This window comes from Hemitrygon akajei, chromosome 4, assembly GCF_048418815.1.
Source record: "Hemitrygon akajei chromosome 4, sHemAka1.3, whole genome shotgun sequence".
NCBI lineage: Eukaryota > Metazoa > Chordata > Chondrichthyes > Myliobatiformes > Dasyatidae > Hemitrygon > Hemitrygon akajei.
In genome coordinates, this window is record NC_133127.1 from 100,956,457 (window position 1) to 100,972,408 (window position 15,952).

Sequence of the window (15,952 nt, forward strand, 5' to 3'; positions counted from 1 at the left end):
TGTACAAGAAACTCATGTGAGGAAGGAGGACAAATATCGCTTTTTTAGGTCTTGGCGGGGTCAACAGTATCATTCGAATTCGAATGCCAAAGTTAAGGGAGTTTCAATTTTTATTGACTCCTCTATTGCATTTGTTCAACATGATATCCTTTCGGATCCGAATGGTAGATTTTTGTTAATTACGGGTTTACTCTGTAATAAAAAGGTTGCTATGGTTAATGTTTATGCTCCAAATGTGGATTGTCCTGATTTTTTAAGTCCTTATTTACTTCTTTACCTAATTTAAATGAATATAAGTTAATAATGGGTGGTGACTTTAATTGTTGTTTAAATCCTTTGATGGACAACTCTATATCTATTCAGACTTTACCCAATAAGTCGGCCACTTGTATTAACTCCTTTTTGACTGATAATGGAGTTTTTGATATTTGGAGATTTCGCCATCCTAATGACAAAGAGTTTTCTTTTTTCTCACATGTTTATCATTCCTATTTGAGAATTGACTATTTTTTTATTGACTCTTGTTTTATTCCATCGGTAATTGGTTGTAATTATGATATTATAGCTATTTTTGACCATGCTCCATTAAAACTTTCTATTAATTTCACGGATACAGCTTCAAGTGCTAGACAATAGCGATTTGACTCTACCTTATTGCAAGATCTGGACTTTATTAAATTTATGAAGGAGCAGATCGATTTCTTCTTTTCAACTAATTCCACGGAAGATATCTCTTGCGGAACACTTTGGGAAACCTTTAAAGCGTATATACGTGGACAGATTATCTCCTACTCTGTTGGTCTGAGAAAACGCATTAAGAAGGAAACTCTTTTATTGGTTGATAAAATTAAAGAGATTGACAAGAAATATTCGACCACTCCTAGTAGGGAGCTTTACAAACAAAGGGTTGAACTTCAAATGGAACATAGTTTATTACTTACATCTCCGATTGAAAATCAATTAATGAAAACCAGATCTGATTTTTATATACATAGTGATAAATCAGGAAAACTGTTAGCTAGTCAGCTGAAGAATGTTTGGGTTAAACGTCAAATCACTAAGGTTCGTCAGCAGAATGGGGATTTGACAGTTAACCATGATGAGATAAATAAGTCTTTTCAAGACTTTTATACCTCCCTGTATCAATCTGAATTCCCTCAGGATCATAATACCATGTGTGATTTTCTTGGGAAATTGAATTTTCCAAAATTATCATCCGATGATCTTTCAGCATTAGATACTCCAATCTCGGATGCGGAAATTAAAGGGGTTATTTCCTCAATGAATTCTGGGAAAGCACCAGGTCCAGATGGGTATACAGCAGAATTTTTAAAATGTTTTTCTGCTACTCTCTCTCCTTGGTTATGCAAGGTTTTTGAAGAAGCAATTAGATTGGGGAATTTGCCACAATCTTTTTATAGGGCTTCCAGTTCCTTAATACTGAAGAAAAATAAAGACCCTACTGACTATGCATCTTATAGACCAATATCTTTATTGAATGTGGACTCCAAGATCTTTTCCAAGTTACTGGCTTCCAGGCTGGAGAAGGTATTACCCCAAATTATTTCGGAAGATCAAACCGGTTTTATTAAAAATCGTTATTCTTTTTTCAATGTTAGGAGATTACTGAATATTGTTTATACTCCTTCACATAGCACTTCAGAATGTGTTATTTCATAAGATGCGGAGAAAGCATTTGATAGAGTTGAATGGCCTTACTTATTTTATGTGCTGGAGAAGTTTAATTTTAGTCCGACCTTGGATTAAACTGATTTATCAAACTCCAGTAGCCTCGGTGTTTACTAATAATCAAAGATCTCCCTTCTTTCGTTTATTTCGGGGCACTAGACAAGGTTGTCCTCTTAGCCCATTACTATTTAACATTGCTTTAGAACCTTTGGCAATTGCCATCAGAGAATCACAGGATATTTTGGGTATTAACCGTGGAACAGATATTCATAAGGTATCTTTGTACGCAGATGATTTATTATTATTCATTTCTAACCCTGAGAAATCTATTCCAGCAGTTTTATCATTGTTGGCTCAATTTAGTGAGTTTTCTGGGTATAAGTTAAATCTTAATAAGAGTGAATTGTTTCCTTTGAATAGACAGGTCCCAAGCTATGGTAATTTACCTTTTAAATTAGTTAATGACTCTTTTATTTACTTAGGGATTAAAATCACAAAAAACCATAAAGATTTATTTAGGTTTAATTTTCTACCCTTAATTGATCAGATTAAAGGCTTGTTTACTAAGTGGTCACCATTATCTTTATCTCTGATAGGTAGAATTAATGCTATTAAGATGGTTATTTTACCTAAGTTTTTATATATTTTTCAAGCGGTACCAATTTTTATTCCGAAATCCTTTTTTACTAATGTTGATTCAAAAATTTCCTCATATATATGGCAGAATAAAAATCCCAGGTTAGGTAAAACATACTTACAGAAGACAAAGAAGGAAGGTGGGTTGGCATTACCCAATTTCAGATTTTATTATTGGGCAGTTAATATTAGATATTTGTTCTGTTGGTTGAAAGAATGGGATGGTCCTTTTGGCCCTCATTGGGTGAGTTTGGAAATTAAATCGGTACCAGGTTATGCTCTGGGTTCTATTTTAGGGACTTCTCTCCCTTTTGCTCTTTCTAAATTGCTGAAACGAATTGACAACCCGATAGTTAAATATACCTTACGTATATGGTTTCAATTTCGGAAATTTTTCGGGTTGACTCAATTCGTTTTAAATATTCCTATTGTATCTAATTGTTTTTTCCACCCCTCAATTATAGATCAAGCTTTTTTGGCTTGGAAAACTAAGGGTTTATTAAGATTTTCTGATTTATTTTCGGACAACTGTTTTATGTCTTTTGAGCAATTATCTAATAAATATAATTTGCCTAGATTTCATTTTTTTAGATACTTACAGGTTAGGCATTTTTTAAGTACGGTACTTCCTACGTTTCCAAATTTTGTGTCTTCAGATATTTTGGAGAGTTTGTTTGAATTAAACCCTTTTCAAAAAGGGCTTATATCAAAACTTTATAATATAATTATGAAGATACGTTCAGTGCCCCTTGATAAGACCAAAAATGATTGGGAAAGAGAGCTCAATCTTATTATTCCTATTGAGAATTGGGATAGAATTCTTCAATTAGTTAATACATCATCTATATGTGCCAAACATTCATTAATACAATTTAAGGTTGTAACATAGGGCCCATATGTCCAAGGATAAATTAGCTCATTTTTATTCTTATATAAACCCTATTTGTGACAGATGTCAATTGGAAATTGCGTCTTTAACTCATATGTTTTGGTCATGTCCGCTTTTGAAAAAATATTGGAAAGTTATTTTTGATATTATCTCTGTGGTACTGAACATCGATTTACAACCCCATCCTATTACCACAATTTTTGGTTTACCGATGATGGACTCACTCCATTTATCTCTTTCCGCCTGTCGAATGATTGCTTTTCTCACTTTGATGGCAAGAAGATCTATTTTGTTGAATTGGAAGGAAATTAATCCTCCCACTGTATTTCATTGGCTTTCTCAAACTATGTTATGCTTAAATTTAGAAAAAATTAGAAGTGGTGTATTCAATACTTCTATTAAATTTGAAAAGATATGGAGACCATTTATTCAATATTTTCATATGATGTAATACGACCCTGTTCCAAGCTTATTGGTTTTTTCAGCTTTAATCGTATTTATGTTGAGAGGATCGGAGTTGACGACATTGATGTTTATGTACTCTTGTGAGATATTATAAACAGCCCTTTTTTCTCTCTCTTTTTTTTAGTTTTTCTTTTTTTTTCTTTTTTTGCTTCCTTTTTTTTCCTTAGATACTAGATTAGTAGGTTAGTCAACTTTGCATATATATATTTTTTCTTTTTTTTAATATTATATATTATGAAATATCTAGATTTACCTTGTTCATATATATACTATATGGCTCATGTTTCGGGAAAACTTATTTATACTGTATTCATTGCTTATGTATTCTTTCATGTGTAATGGGAATTTGTATGTTTGTAACCCCTTTATTAATATATCAATTGTATTTTGTTCATAATATTATTAATACTAATAAAAAGATTGAAAAAGAAAAGAAATATCATATGTGTCAAAGAGAAATATGCTTAAAATTAAAATAATTTAAAAAAAAAGAATTGACTATTTCTTACTCGATAACCAACTTATTCCATTTGCCCACTCTTGTGACTATCAGAGTATACTGATTTCTGACCATGCCCCAATTACTCTCTCTCTGAACTTTCCTGGTCTCCCTCAGAGGAATAAACACTGGCGGTTGGATTCAACTTTATTATCGGATGATGATTTTTTAAAATTTATTAAGGATCAGATAACCTTTTATTTTAACACTAATACATCACCTGAAGTGCCATCCCAGACTGTCTGGGATGCCATGAAAGCATATCTGAGGGGTCAAATAATCTCTTACACAGCAAATCTCAACAGAAGATCCTGTGCAGATCGATTAGACCTTATTAACCAGATTAAAGAATTGGATCAAATATATGCTCAAACTAAGAACCCTGAATTATACAAGAAGTGTGTTGAACTCCAAACTAAATTTATCCTTCTGTCCACTCAACCTGTTGAACGCCAACTTCTCGAAAGCAAGAGCCGCTTTTACATTCATGGGGATAAGTCTGGTAAATTCCTAGCCAATCAGCTGAGGCGTTCCAAAGCCAAACAACATATTACAAAGATCCGGAAGGAGAACGGAGACTTTACATCGGATCATTTAGAAATTAATGACGTATTTAAAAATTTTTATTCTCGGCTTTATTCCTCTGAATCTCTGAATGACAATATCTCTGTTAATCAATTTTTACAGAATCTGAATATCCCCTCACTTTCATCTGATTTTAAAGCCAAACTCAATGCGCCTATATCATCAGAAGAAATTTCTTTTGCAATTTCTGCACTGTCCTCAGGGAAATCTCCTGGACCTGATGGGTTCCCTGTAGAATTTTATAAATCATTCTCTTCACTTCTCTCCCCTCAGTTACTTTCAGTATTATCTGACTCGTTTAATTACGGCAAATTGCCACCCTCTTTCAATGAGGCATCTACTATTCTTCTATTAAAAAAGGGCAAAGACCCAACAGAGTGTTCCTTGTATAGGCCGATCTCTCTGCTCAATGTTGATGTAAAGATCTTAGCTAAAGTTTTGGCTCATAGATTAGAAACCGTTATTCCCTCCATTATCCCTGATGACCAAACAGGCTTTATTTAAAACCATCTCCCTTTTTTTAACATTCGGCGTTTATTTAATATCTTATACTCACCTCCAACTGGGATTCCTGAATGTGTTATTTCCCTCGATGCGGAGAAAGCATTTGATTGTATAGAGTGGAACTACCTTTTTGCAGTCTTAGAAAAATTTGACCTCGGCCAAAATTTCATCTCTTGGATCCGATTGCTGTACCTGTGTCCTACTGCTTCTGTTTTAACTAATTTTCAGAAATCCCAAGTATTTAATCTCAAAAGTGGCACCCGTCAGGGATGCCCCTTAAGTCCCTTTCTCTTTGATTTGGCTAAAGAACCTCTGGCGATAGCATTTCGAAACTGTCCTGAATTGACCGGGATTTGGAGAGGGGGTGTTGAGCATAAAGTTTCTCTCTATGCTGATGACTTATTACTTTTTCTTTCAAATCCGTCTACATCCTTACCTCTAATGTTTTCACTTCTTGACCAGTTTAGCCAGATCTCTGGCTATAAACTTAATTTACATAAGAGTGAACTTTTCCCAATTAATAAAGAAGCACAAGAACTAACATTTCGTGATCTCCCTTTTAAAGTAGTCCATAACCAATTTACTTATCTTGGAATTACAGTCACAAGGAAGTTTAAAGACCTCTTTTGTGAAAACTTTGCCAATCTTTCATATGCTATAAAACAGAGTCTGGTACAATGGTCATCTCTATCTATGTCTTTGGTAGGTCGTATTAATGTTGTTAAAATGTATGTTCTCCCCAAATTTTTATACTTATTTCAATCTATCCCAATTTTTATTCCTAAATCTTTTTTTGATTCCTTAGACTCTATTATTTTGTCATATCTGTGGCAGAATAAGCACACTAGAATTAATAAAATCCATCTCCAAAAATCTAAAAAAGAGGGTGGCATGGCTTTACCTAACTTTCGTTTATATTAGTGGGCAGCTAATATACGCTGTGCTACCTTCTGGTCTTTCTTCCACGGCCAACCCGAGTGCCCTAACTGGGTGGCAATGGAGTTGAGCTCCACTAAAGAATTATCTATCTCTGCACTTCTTGGCTCTGCACTCCCTAGTAGTCTGCCCAGATCAATAGCCAATCCTCTTGTTAGACACACTTTGCGTATATGGGCCCAGTTCAGGAAATGCTACAGTTTCCAGGAGTTCTCCGTTTCCAGCCCTGTCGCACATAATCACCTTTTTTTACCTACTACGTACGATTCAGCATTCCATGTTTGGTATAGGAAGGGCATTAGACATTTTGAAGATCTTTTCATTGATAATCGCTTCGCTTCTTTTCAGCAGCTCTCTGTTAAGTTCAATCTGCCTAACGCTCATTTTTTCAGATATCTCCAAGTCTGACACTTTATTGCTCCCTTAATTCCTAACTTTCCTGAAATGCCTGCAAAAAATGTTATGGACCTATTTCTTTCCATTAATCCACTAGGTAAAGGTTTAATATCAACTATCAGAGATAAACTAGCAGCCTTACGACGGGCCCCTGTGGATAAAATTTAAATGGCCTGGGAGCAGGATTTAAATATCTCCTTATCCGATGAGAGCTGGGACTCAGTTCTCAAATCGGTTAACTCAACCTCTCTTTGTGCTCGCCATTGCCTTTTACAGTTTAAGATTGTTCATAGAGCCCATATGTCTAAATCTAAACTATCTCGATTCTACCCTGGCATTAGTCCGCTCTGTGATAAATGCAAGAGGGGCGTGGCCTCTCTCATCCATATGTACTGGTTCTGTCCTAGCTTGGAAAAATTCTGGAAAGATGTCTTCACTACGTTATCGTGTATTCTGAATCAGCACCTAGAACCAAACCCCTTAATTGCTCTGTTCGGTTTTTGGGGCGAGACAGATCTATGTCTGGATCCGACCAAATGCCGAATATTATCCTTTGCCTCTCTCCTGGCTAGACGCTTGATCCTCCTTAGATGGAGAGATGTTGCCCTGCCCACTCATGCGCAATGGCTTAACGACATTATGGCCTGCTTGGACCTCGGAAAAATTCATTATTCAGTTCTTAATTCGGATCTAAAGTTCCATAAGGTCTGGGGACCTTTTATCGAGTACTTTCATAACCTTCCTCTTGACTAGGGTTTTTACTTTTATTTATTTTTTCTTCTTCTTTTCGGTCCCTTGCTTTCAGCTCCCTTTTTTTTCTGGTAGTAGGCATTATTATCCTCTGTTGCTAAGTGTATTCACAGTCTGGGAGTTTGACTGTCCTGACTTATACTCTCTATATTGTGGTGTGGTTGGTCTGGAGTTGTTGTTTTTTCTTGTGTTGTGGGGCTTGGGGAGGATACTAAGCTTACCTGTCTTTAATTTAGGTGCTTTTTTTGTTAAATTCTCTTCCTTTGTAGCATATTGTTATTGTATGCTTAATTTTGCACTGTATTAATGTTCCTCATTGGGATTTGGGGTTTTTAATTTGTAAAATGTTTTGAAAAACTAATTAAATTTTTTTTAAAAAAAAAACTTCACTTTTGAAGGCTTCCAGTTACCAAGTACACCTTTGCCAGAAAACAACCTGTCCCAATTCACACTTACCAGATCCTTTCAGAGAGCATCAAAATTGGCCTTTCTCCAATTTAGAATCTCAACCAGAGGACCAGACCTATCCTTTTCCAGACTTACTTTGAAACTAATGGCTTTGTGATCACTAGGTCACAGGGCACCTTGCCCTGTCTCATTCCCTATTAGCAGATCCAGTATCACACAGATCAGTATCTAGTTAGGACCTCTATGTACTGATTAAGGAAACTTTGCTGACACATTTGAGAAGCTCTGTCCCATCTAGTCCTTTTACAATTTGAGAGTCCCAGTCAATATGTGTTAAGTTAAAATCACCTATTATCACAACCTTCTGTCTCTTGCAACAGTTTGTGATCTCTCTAGAAATTTGTTCCTCTAAGTCGTGCAGACTGTTGGGTAGTTTATAATAATGCTCCAGTAATGTGGCTTCTTTTTTATTCTTCAGTTCCACCCATAAAAAACTCACTAGACTAGTTTTCACTACAAAACAATGTACAAAACAACAGAATCCTGGAATATTGAGCTGCCAGTCCTGCCCCTCACATCCTTGCTTTTATATCCTAATCCTCTCAAAATGAATGCTAACATTGACACCGACTCAGCTTGCAAGTTCACCTTTAAGAAATTCCGCACTAGGATTCCCAAGTGCCATTACACCACTGATTTCTGAATTTACTCTGTTTAGAAAATAGTCTATGCCTTTATTTCTTCCATTAACTTGCATGACTGTATACTTTCATACACTATACTCTATCTAAGAATACGTACACAACGCTGGAGGAACTCAGCAGGTCTTACGCTGAGCAACTATATTCTATCTGCCAGTTCTTTGCCCATTTTTCCTGATCTGTCCTTCTGCAGACTCCATGCTTCCTCAACACTACTTGCCTTCCACTTATCTTTTTATCATCTGGTAACTTGGTCATAAAACCAGCAATTCCAGATCATTAACATACAACATGGAAATTAACAGACCCGACACCAACCTCTGCAGTGCACCACTAGTCTCTAGCAGCCAACCTGAATAGTCCTCTTACATTGCTATTATTTGCTTCCTGCCAGTCAACCAATCTTCTGTCAATGCTACTATCTCTCCTGTAATACAATAGGCTCTTATCTTGTTTAGCAGCCTTATGTGTGGCACTTTGTCAAAGGCCTTCTGAAATGTGAGTCAGGATTACTCCTTAAGGAAACCAGGCTGACATCGGCCTATTTTATTGTGTGCCTCCAAATACCCTGAAAACTTATCCTGGCCGACCATTAAGATTAGGCTAATTAACCTATAGCATCCTTTCTTTCGCCTCTGAGCCTTCTTAAGAAATGGAGCGATATATTCAATTCTTTTAGTCCTCCAGAATCATTTCAGAATCTAGTGGTTCTTGAAAGATCATTACTAATGTCTCTACAATCTCTTCAGCTACCTCTTTTAGACCCTAGGATATAGTCTGTCTGGTTCAGATGACTTACTACTTTCAGACACTGCAGCTTCCTGAATACTTCCTTAGTAATAGTGACTATACTCACTTCTTCCCCCAGCCCCGACACACTTGAATTTCTAACACATTGCTGGTATTTTCCATGATAGAGAATGATACAAACTACTTAATCAGTTTGTTTGCTATTTCTTTGTTTATTACCATCTCTCCAGCATAATTTTCCAGCAGTCCAATATCTATTCTTGCCTCTCATTTACTCTTTATATATCTCCAAGAACTTCTGGTATCGTCTTTTACATAATTGGCTAGCTTACCTTCATATTTCATCTTGTCTTTCTTTACTTTTTTAAAAACTGTACCTGGTGGTTTTTAAAAGCTTTTGAATCTTCCAGCTTCCCACTAATTTTTGCTATATCGTATGCCCTCTTTTTTTGCTTTTATGATTTAACTTCTCTTGTCAGCCACGGTTGCCTCATCCTTTCTTCTTACAGATATAAATATTCTGTGCCTTCGAAGTTGCTCCCAGAAACTCCAGCCACTGCCCTTCTGCTACAATTGTGCCTGCACTCAGGGTTCATCCCTGCTAGTTTCTCCTTCCAATCAACTTTTACCAACTCCGCTCTCTCATTCCTTTATTCCAGTTACCTTTATTCCAATGTAACAACAATACATCTGATCTTAGTTTCTCCCCCTCAAACTGCAGGGTAAATTCTATCATAATATGATCACTGTCTCCTAAGGGTTCCTTTATCTTAAGCTCCTAAAGCAAATCTGCTTTATTACACACCAATCCAGAAATGCCATATCCCTAATGGGCTCAGACACAAGCTGCTCTAAAAGGCCATCTCATGGGCATTCTACAAATTCCTGCTCTTGGGATCCAGCACCAACCTGATTTTCCCAATCTACCTGCATTTTGAAATCCCCCATAACTATCATAATATTGCCATTTTTACATACCCTGTCACACCAAACTCTCAAGTGCGATATTTAAATAGAAAAAAATGTTAGTTTAAAGTTTAAAATATTTAATCTTCAAAAGAATTCCAATTAAAATGTTGAGATATAATCAATTTGCTGCTTCTATACTTGAAAATGTTTGAATGAGTTACGGGTTGAACAAATAAAAGTATGTAGATCAGAAATGATAGGACCAACTCTTTTACTCTTTTATAATGTTCTAAAAACTGAGAGAAATTGCTTTTGCTGTGATTGAAGGAATGAACTGCATCTTTTGATCTGACAATATGACTAAATTTTCCAAAACTTGTAGAAATGGTTGCCAGCTTTCATATTGGTACAAACATAAGGCAATTAGTTTTTTTTAAAATATAGCTTTTTTTTTTACAAATCTAGTGTTAATCATTGGTACTAGACCACTTCAAAATAATCCATTTCATCTGACAGGAAACAACGGAAAAAATTATCACGACATTAAGAAATCATGGTACCAGAAATATATTAAATTCTGATCAGGACTGTTACAACTCATCATTAGCACTTCAGCAATTGCAGTCACCACATTTTTAGTTAATTTCCTAGTCTGCAAAATGATGTGTAAACGAGGCTGTTGTTTGTTGATTATTGCTAACCTTCTATAATTTGCTAAGATAATTAATAAGTCATGAAAATTTCATCTATCATGTCATAAGATTAATTGAAGGATGTTTTGTCTGAGGTTCATTTCTCTATCAGTTCATGAATAAAATTAATTCAACCATGTTTAATCATCAAGATTGTTATGAAACAAATTTGTTGTAAATGTACTACTGAGGTACTAAATGTGGTACAGTTGCAATTTTTTCTTATGTATTATGGTTTACAGTAATTGCCTGTAAATTCCAAACAATTATTTCGTCCTACCATCCTCTGTCACAGCTCCACAGAATTTTAAATTAAATCAGTCTATTTCCAGATATACCACTCATAATTTCATCATCAGAATTTTTTGCTTTAATGCCCACAAAAATTTTGTTCATTGTTATACTGGAGAATAATTAGAAAGGCAGTGCCATCTTAATTTTTTTATATTTACATTCATCTACTATTTTTTCAAACTGCCTGTGGGATAACTCCAAACAATAGAGCACAAGAGACTACATTTCTACAGCTGCACCAAATATGTGCTTATGCGATGCAGCTGTATGAACTCTAAAAACCTTAAAGGAGATCCATGTGCAATTTCTACACATTAATGTTAAAATTTAGGTTTTGCGTTTTAAACTAAAATTCATTTTAAATTCTTCTAATCTGGAGATTAGAAGCAACTTTCAACATTGGTAAGAATGCAAAGCAGGTGGTACAGTTGCCTCTTATTAACCACCAGGCCATCTTACTTTCTACCGAAGTTAATGGAAAGTAAAATTAAGAAAACAGGAAAATCGATGGCTGATCCCACACTTCTAGATTTGCAACCCCAGCAAATCTGATATTTAATACTCATCCCCATATCCTTTGAACAAACTGAACTTACTTGCAGATATACTCAGCAGATAAGGCTTTCCCACAAGTGTGACACCTAAAGCAGCCTAGATGCCACTGCTTATCTAGAGCTACCAAGGATTGTCCATTTTTAATTTCCACACCACAGCCTTCACAGTCTGCAAAAAGAAACAGAATTGATTCAATTCCTGGTTAAGAGGTTTTCCGGATCCTGAAGAATATTTCACAAATAAAAACTAAAGATGCTTATATATTAGATGGAATATTCTTGAGGGATCATCCATTGCGGCTGCATGGGTAGAATTTAGAAACAAGAAGGGAATGGTCATTCTGTTGGGATTGCATTATCGGCTCCCCAATAGTCAGGGGGATTGGAGGAGCAAACATAACAGATACATAACAGAGTGGTAACTGTGGAAGGTTTTAACTTCCCTAATATTGAATGGGCCAACCATAGTGTGGAAAGCTTGGGTGAAATGGAATTTAGGAAATGTGTCCAAGAAAACTCAAGGAAATAGGTGAAATGAGTGGTGATGTCTTTGACAGTAAAGAATTAGCAGAGAGGAAGTAGTGAAGGCTTTAAAGTGCACAAAGGTGGATAAATACCTGTTTCCTGGCTTGGTGCAATCCCAGACATCGCAGGAAGATAGAAAAGAAGTTGCAGAAGCCCTTGCTTCATCTTTGACCACAGGTAATGGTACTGGTGACCAGAGACTGACTGATGTGGCAGAATATTTTAAAAGATAGCAAAAATGATGATAGATGCTGCTTTCTTGTGGCACTATATCTTATAAGTGTGCTCAACAGTGGGGACAGCTTTATCTGTGATGGACTGGGCTCTGTCTATCAATTTCTATAAACTTTTCATTCATGGACATCGGTGTTTCCATTCCAGGCCTGCTTGCAATCAGTCAAGATACTCTGCGCTGGCTATCTATAGAAGTTAGTCAGAGTTTTAGATGACATGCAGAATCTATGCAGACTTTTAAGAAAATAGAGGTGCTATTGTGGCTTATTTGTTATGGTACTTATATGCTGATCCCAGGACAGATCCTCTGATTTGGTAATGCCAAGGAATTTAAAGTTATTGACCCTCACTACCTCCAATCCCTTAATAATGACCAGCTCAGTGACCTCTGGTTTCCTCTTCCTGTAGTCAATAATCAGCTCTTCGGTTTTGCTGACATTAATTGAGAGGTTATTGTTGTGACATCATTCAACCAGATTTTCAATCTCCCTCTTATATGCTAATTCATCACCACTTTTGACTTGGCCAACAACAGTGGTATTGTTAGCAAACTTAAATATGGCATTAGAGCTGTACTCACCACATGAAGGTATAAAACAAGTAGAGCAGAGAATAAGCATACAGTCCTGCGTTGCACCTATACTGATGGTGTGTGTGGAGGAGATGATATTGTCAATCTTTACTGACTGGGGTCTGCAGGTGAGACCGTCTAGGATCCTGATGCAAAACAAGGTGGTTCGAAGCTTAGTGATTTGGTTTGAGGGGATGATAGTGTTGAATCCTGAGCTGCATTCAAAGAAGAGCATCCTGATGTATGCACCTTTGGACATTTGTCCTGTGACCACATGGATTTTCTCTTGGTGTTCAAGTTTCCTCCCACATTACAAAGGAAAAGAATAGATGGTGGGGGGAGTAGTTACAAGATTGCTCCAAGAGCTAATAAAAACTTGATAAGCCTCCTTTTATATCATAAAGGAATTTGGAAATATGCTAAAAATTTATTAGAATGCCTTCTGGAATAAGGAATTATAGTTGCAAACACAGAATAGAGAAGTTGGGACTCTTCATCAGAGAAGGCACAGGAGAGATCTGATAGGCATATAGGAGAGTTGCATATCAGGAGGGGTCTGAACAGAGTGGATTGTGAGAGGCTCTTCTCCACTGTTGCAAGAACTGAGGATTAGAGGTCACAGGTATAAAATAAAAGAATTAATAATGAGACAAAGATAAGCCGTTTTACACTGTGTGTGGTTGGAATTTGAGATGCAGTGCCTGCACTTGTGATGATGAAAAGTTTCACTGTGGCCTTCAACTGGGATGAATGGATGAGTTAGCTGCTCTGTATAGACCTGTAAATGACATGCATGATGGAAGAAATAGCCTCCTTTTGTGCTGTAAGAAACTTATGCTTCTATTCCATGACAGACACACTGCTACCTGTTTTATACTGACAAAGTTCTAAAAATGTTTCACAGGACAGATAACTGATCCTTCAAAAATATTCTGTCAATGTCCAGCAGAAAGCAAACATACTTACTTATAGGAGATTGAGCTGACGCATGTTTAAGATTGGCATTCGGAGACTGAGAACATTTTTGACAAATGCATTCCTTTCCATTGAAAGTGACCCGGTCTCCAGGAGGAAAGGGCTGCCTGAAAAGTAAAAATAAATGCTTTATCAAGTTAAATTTAGTTTCAATAATAGCGTTTATTAAATATCTCCAAGGGTGAGTGTGGAATGAGCTGCCAGATGAAGTGGTAAATGCGGGCTCACTTTTAACATTTAAGAAAAACTTGGACAGGTACATGAATGAGAGGTGAATGGAGGGATATGGGCCAGGTGCAGGTCAGTGGGACTAGGCCTGTTTCTGTGCTGTAATTTTCTATGGTTCTATGGAAAAATCAACTTCAAATCTCATGATTCAACCCTTTAATCTTGTTTTAAAGATGATTTTTTTCTAAGAAAATCACTTCAACTTCAAAAGTTACCTTTGATGACCACAAGATTAGAACTTGGCTCACTCACTCTTACAATTACATTGGACAGAACATATTCCTAGAATTTGGAAATACAGTATGTGATCATTTAACACAAACTCTTAAGACACCACTTGGCACAGATGGCTGATATTAGACCTGAAATCAAAAATAATCCTGTCATTGCACAGTAGCTCCAATCTCAGTATCCAATTCATCCATTCTGAGGTTTCAGATGTACGGGTAAGTGAATGATAAAATATTAGAGGGATACGTGGAAATTCAGACTAGCTTAGATGGACTGCTTGGTGAGCATTAACATTGGACAAGGGCCTGTTACTATGCTATATAACTCCATGTCATCAAAAACATTATATCATACACAACACACACAAAATGCTGGAGGAACTCAGCAGGGCAGGCAGCATCTATGGAAATGAATAAACAGTCAATGTTTCTGGTCGAGATCCTTCTTCAAGACATCATGTTCAATGGCTTAAAATCAAATCCATATTTACTTGACATATTTTTTCATTATCTAGGGGCCCATCATGACTATGTCAGCTCTCAGAGCATTCCCATCAGCTTTGTTCTCCTATTCCCCATTTATTTCTGGGGTGGCACTGTAGGTAAGCGGTTAGTCTAATGCTACGACAGCACCAGTGATTCGGGTTCAATTCCCACCACTCTCAGTAAGGAATTTGAACGTTCTCTCCTCTGGGTACTCTGGATTCCTCCCACATTCCAAAGATGTATGGGTTAGTGCGTTAGTTGGTGACATGGGTGTAGATGGGCAGCACAGGCTCGTTGGGCTGGAAGAAGCTGTTACCCTGCTGCATCTCTAAATCTAAAATCTAAATGTAACCATAACTTATTTAAAGCATTTCAGCATAAATCATTGATAGTACAGATTTGTATTTAAGAATCATGCAATTAAAAATTTACAATATGAATGCCATCTTTAAGCATTCTTCACTTTGTTTAATTATTTACCAAATGTTCCAATGCACCAAATTACTCAAATGATTTTTAAAAGAACTCGATTGGATACGGTTTCCTCAGTATATGAAAAATCTGATGTTCAACATGTAAGACCATAAGACATAGGAGCAGAATTAGGCCATTCAGCCCATCATGTCTGCTCCGTTATTCAATCATGGCTGACCCTTTTTTCCCCTCCTCAGCCCCACTCCCTGGTCTTCTTCGCATAACTTTTGATGCCGTGTCCAATCAAAAACCTATCAAACTCCACCTTAAATACACCCAACGACCTGGCCTCCATATCCTCTGGCTAGAGAAATTTCTCCACATCTGTGTGTTAAGTGGTTGCCCCTCTATCCTGAGGCAGTGGCCTAGACTGAACATCCTTTCCACATCTACTCTGTCCAGGCCTTACAACATTTGAAAGGTTTCAATGAGATTTTCCCTCATCCTTCTAAATTCCAGCGAGTACAGACCCAGAACCATCAAACATTCCTCATATGATAATCCTTTCATTCCAGCAATCATCCTTGTGAACATCTTCTGAACCCTCTCCAATGCCAGTACATCATTTCTTA

At 36.6% G+C, this 15,952-nt stretch overlaps 1 protein-coding gene across 1 annotated transcript in view; it reads right to left on the reverse strand.

Moving 5' to 3' along the window:
• The window catches only part of ablim2 (actin binding LIM protein family, member 2), a 381,429-nt gene that overhangs the window by 176,521 nt on the left and 188,956 nt on the right, over positions 1-15,952 (reverse strand). Inside the window, exons 4-5 of the mRNA XM_073043109.1 lie at positions 13,954-14,069; positions 11,700-11,826 (exon numbers count right to left, since the gene is read on the reverse strand). Coding sequence (XP_072899210.1) covers positions 11,700-11,826; positions 13,954-14,069 — 243 coding nt within the window. The remainder of the gene's footprint in view (positions 1-11,699; positions 11,827-13,953; positions 14,070-15,952) is intronic.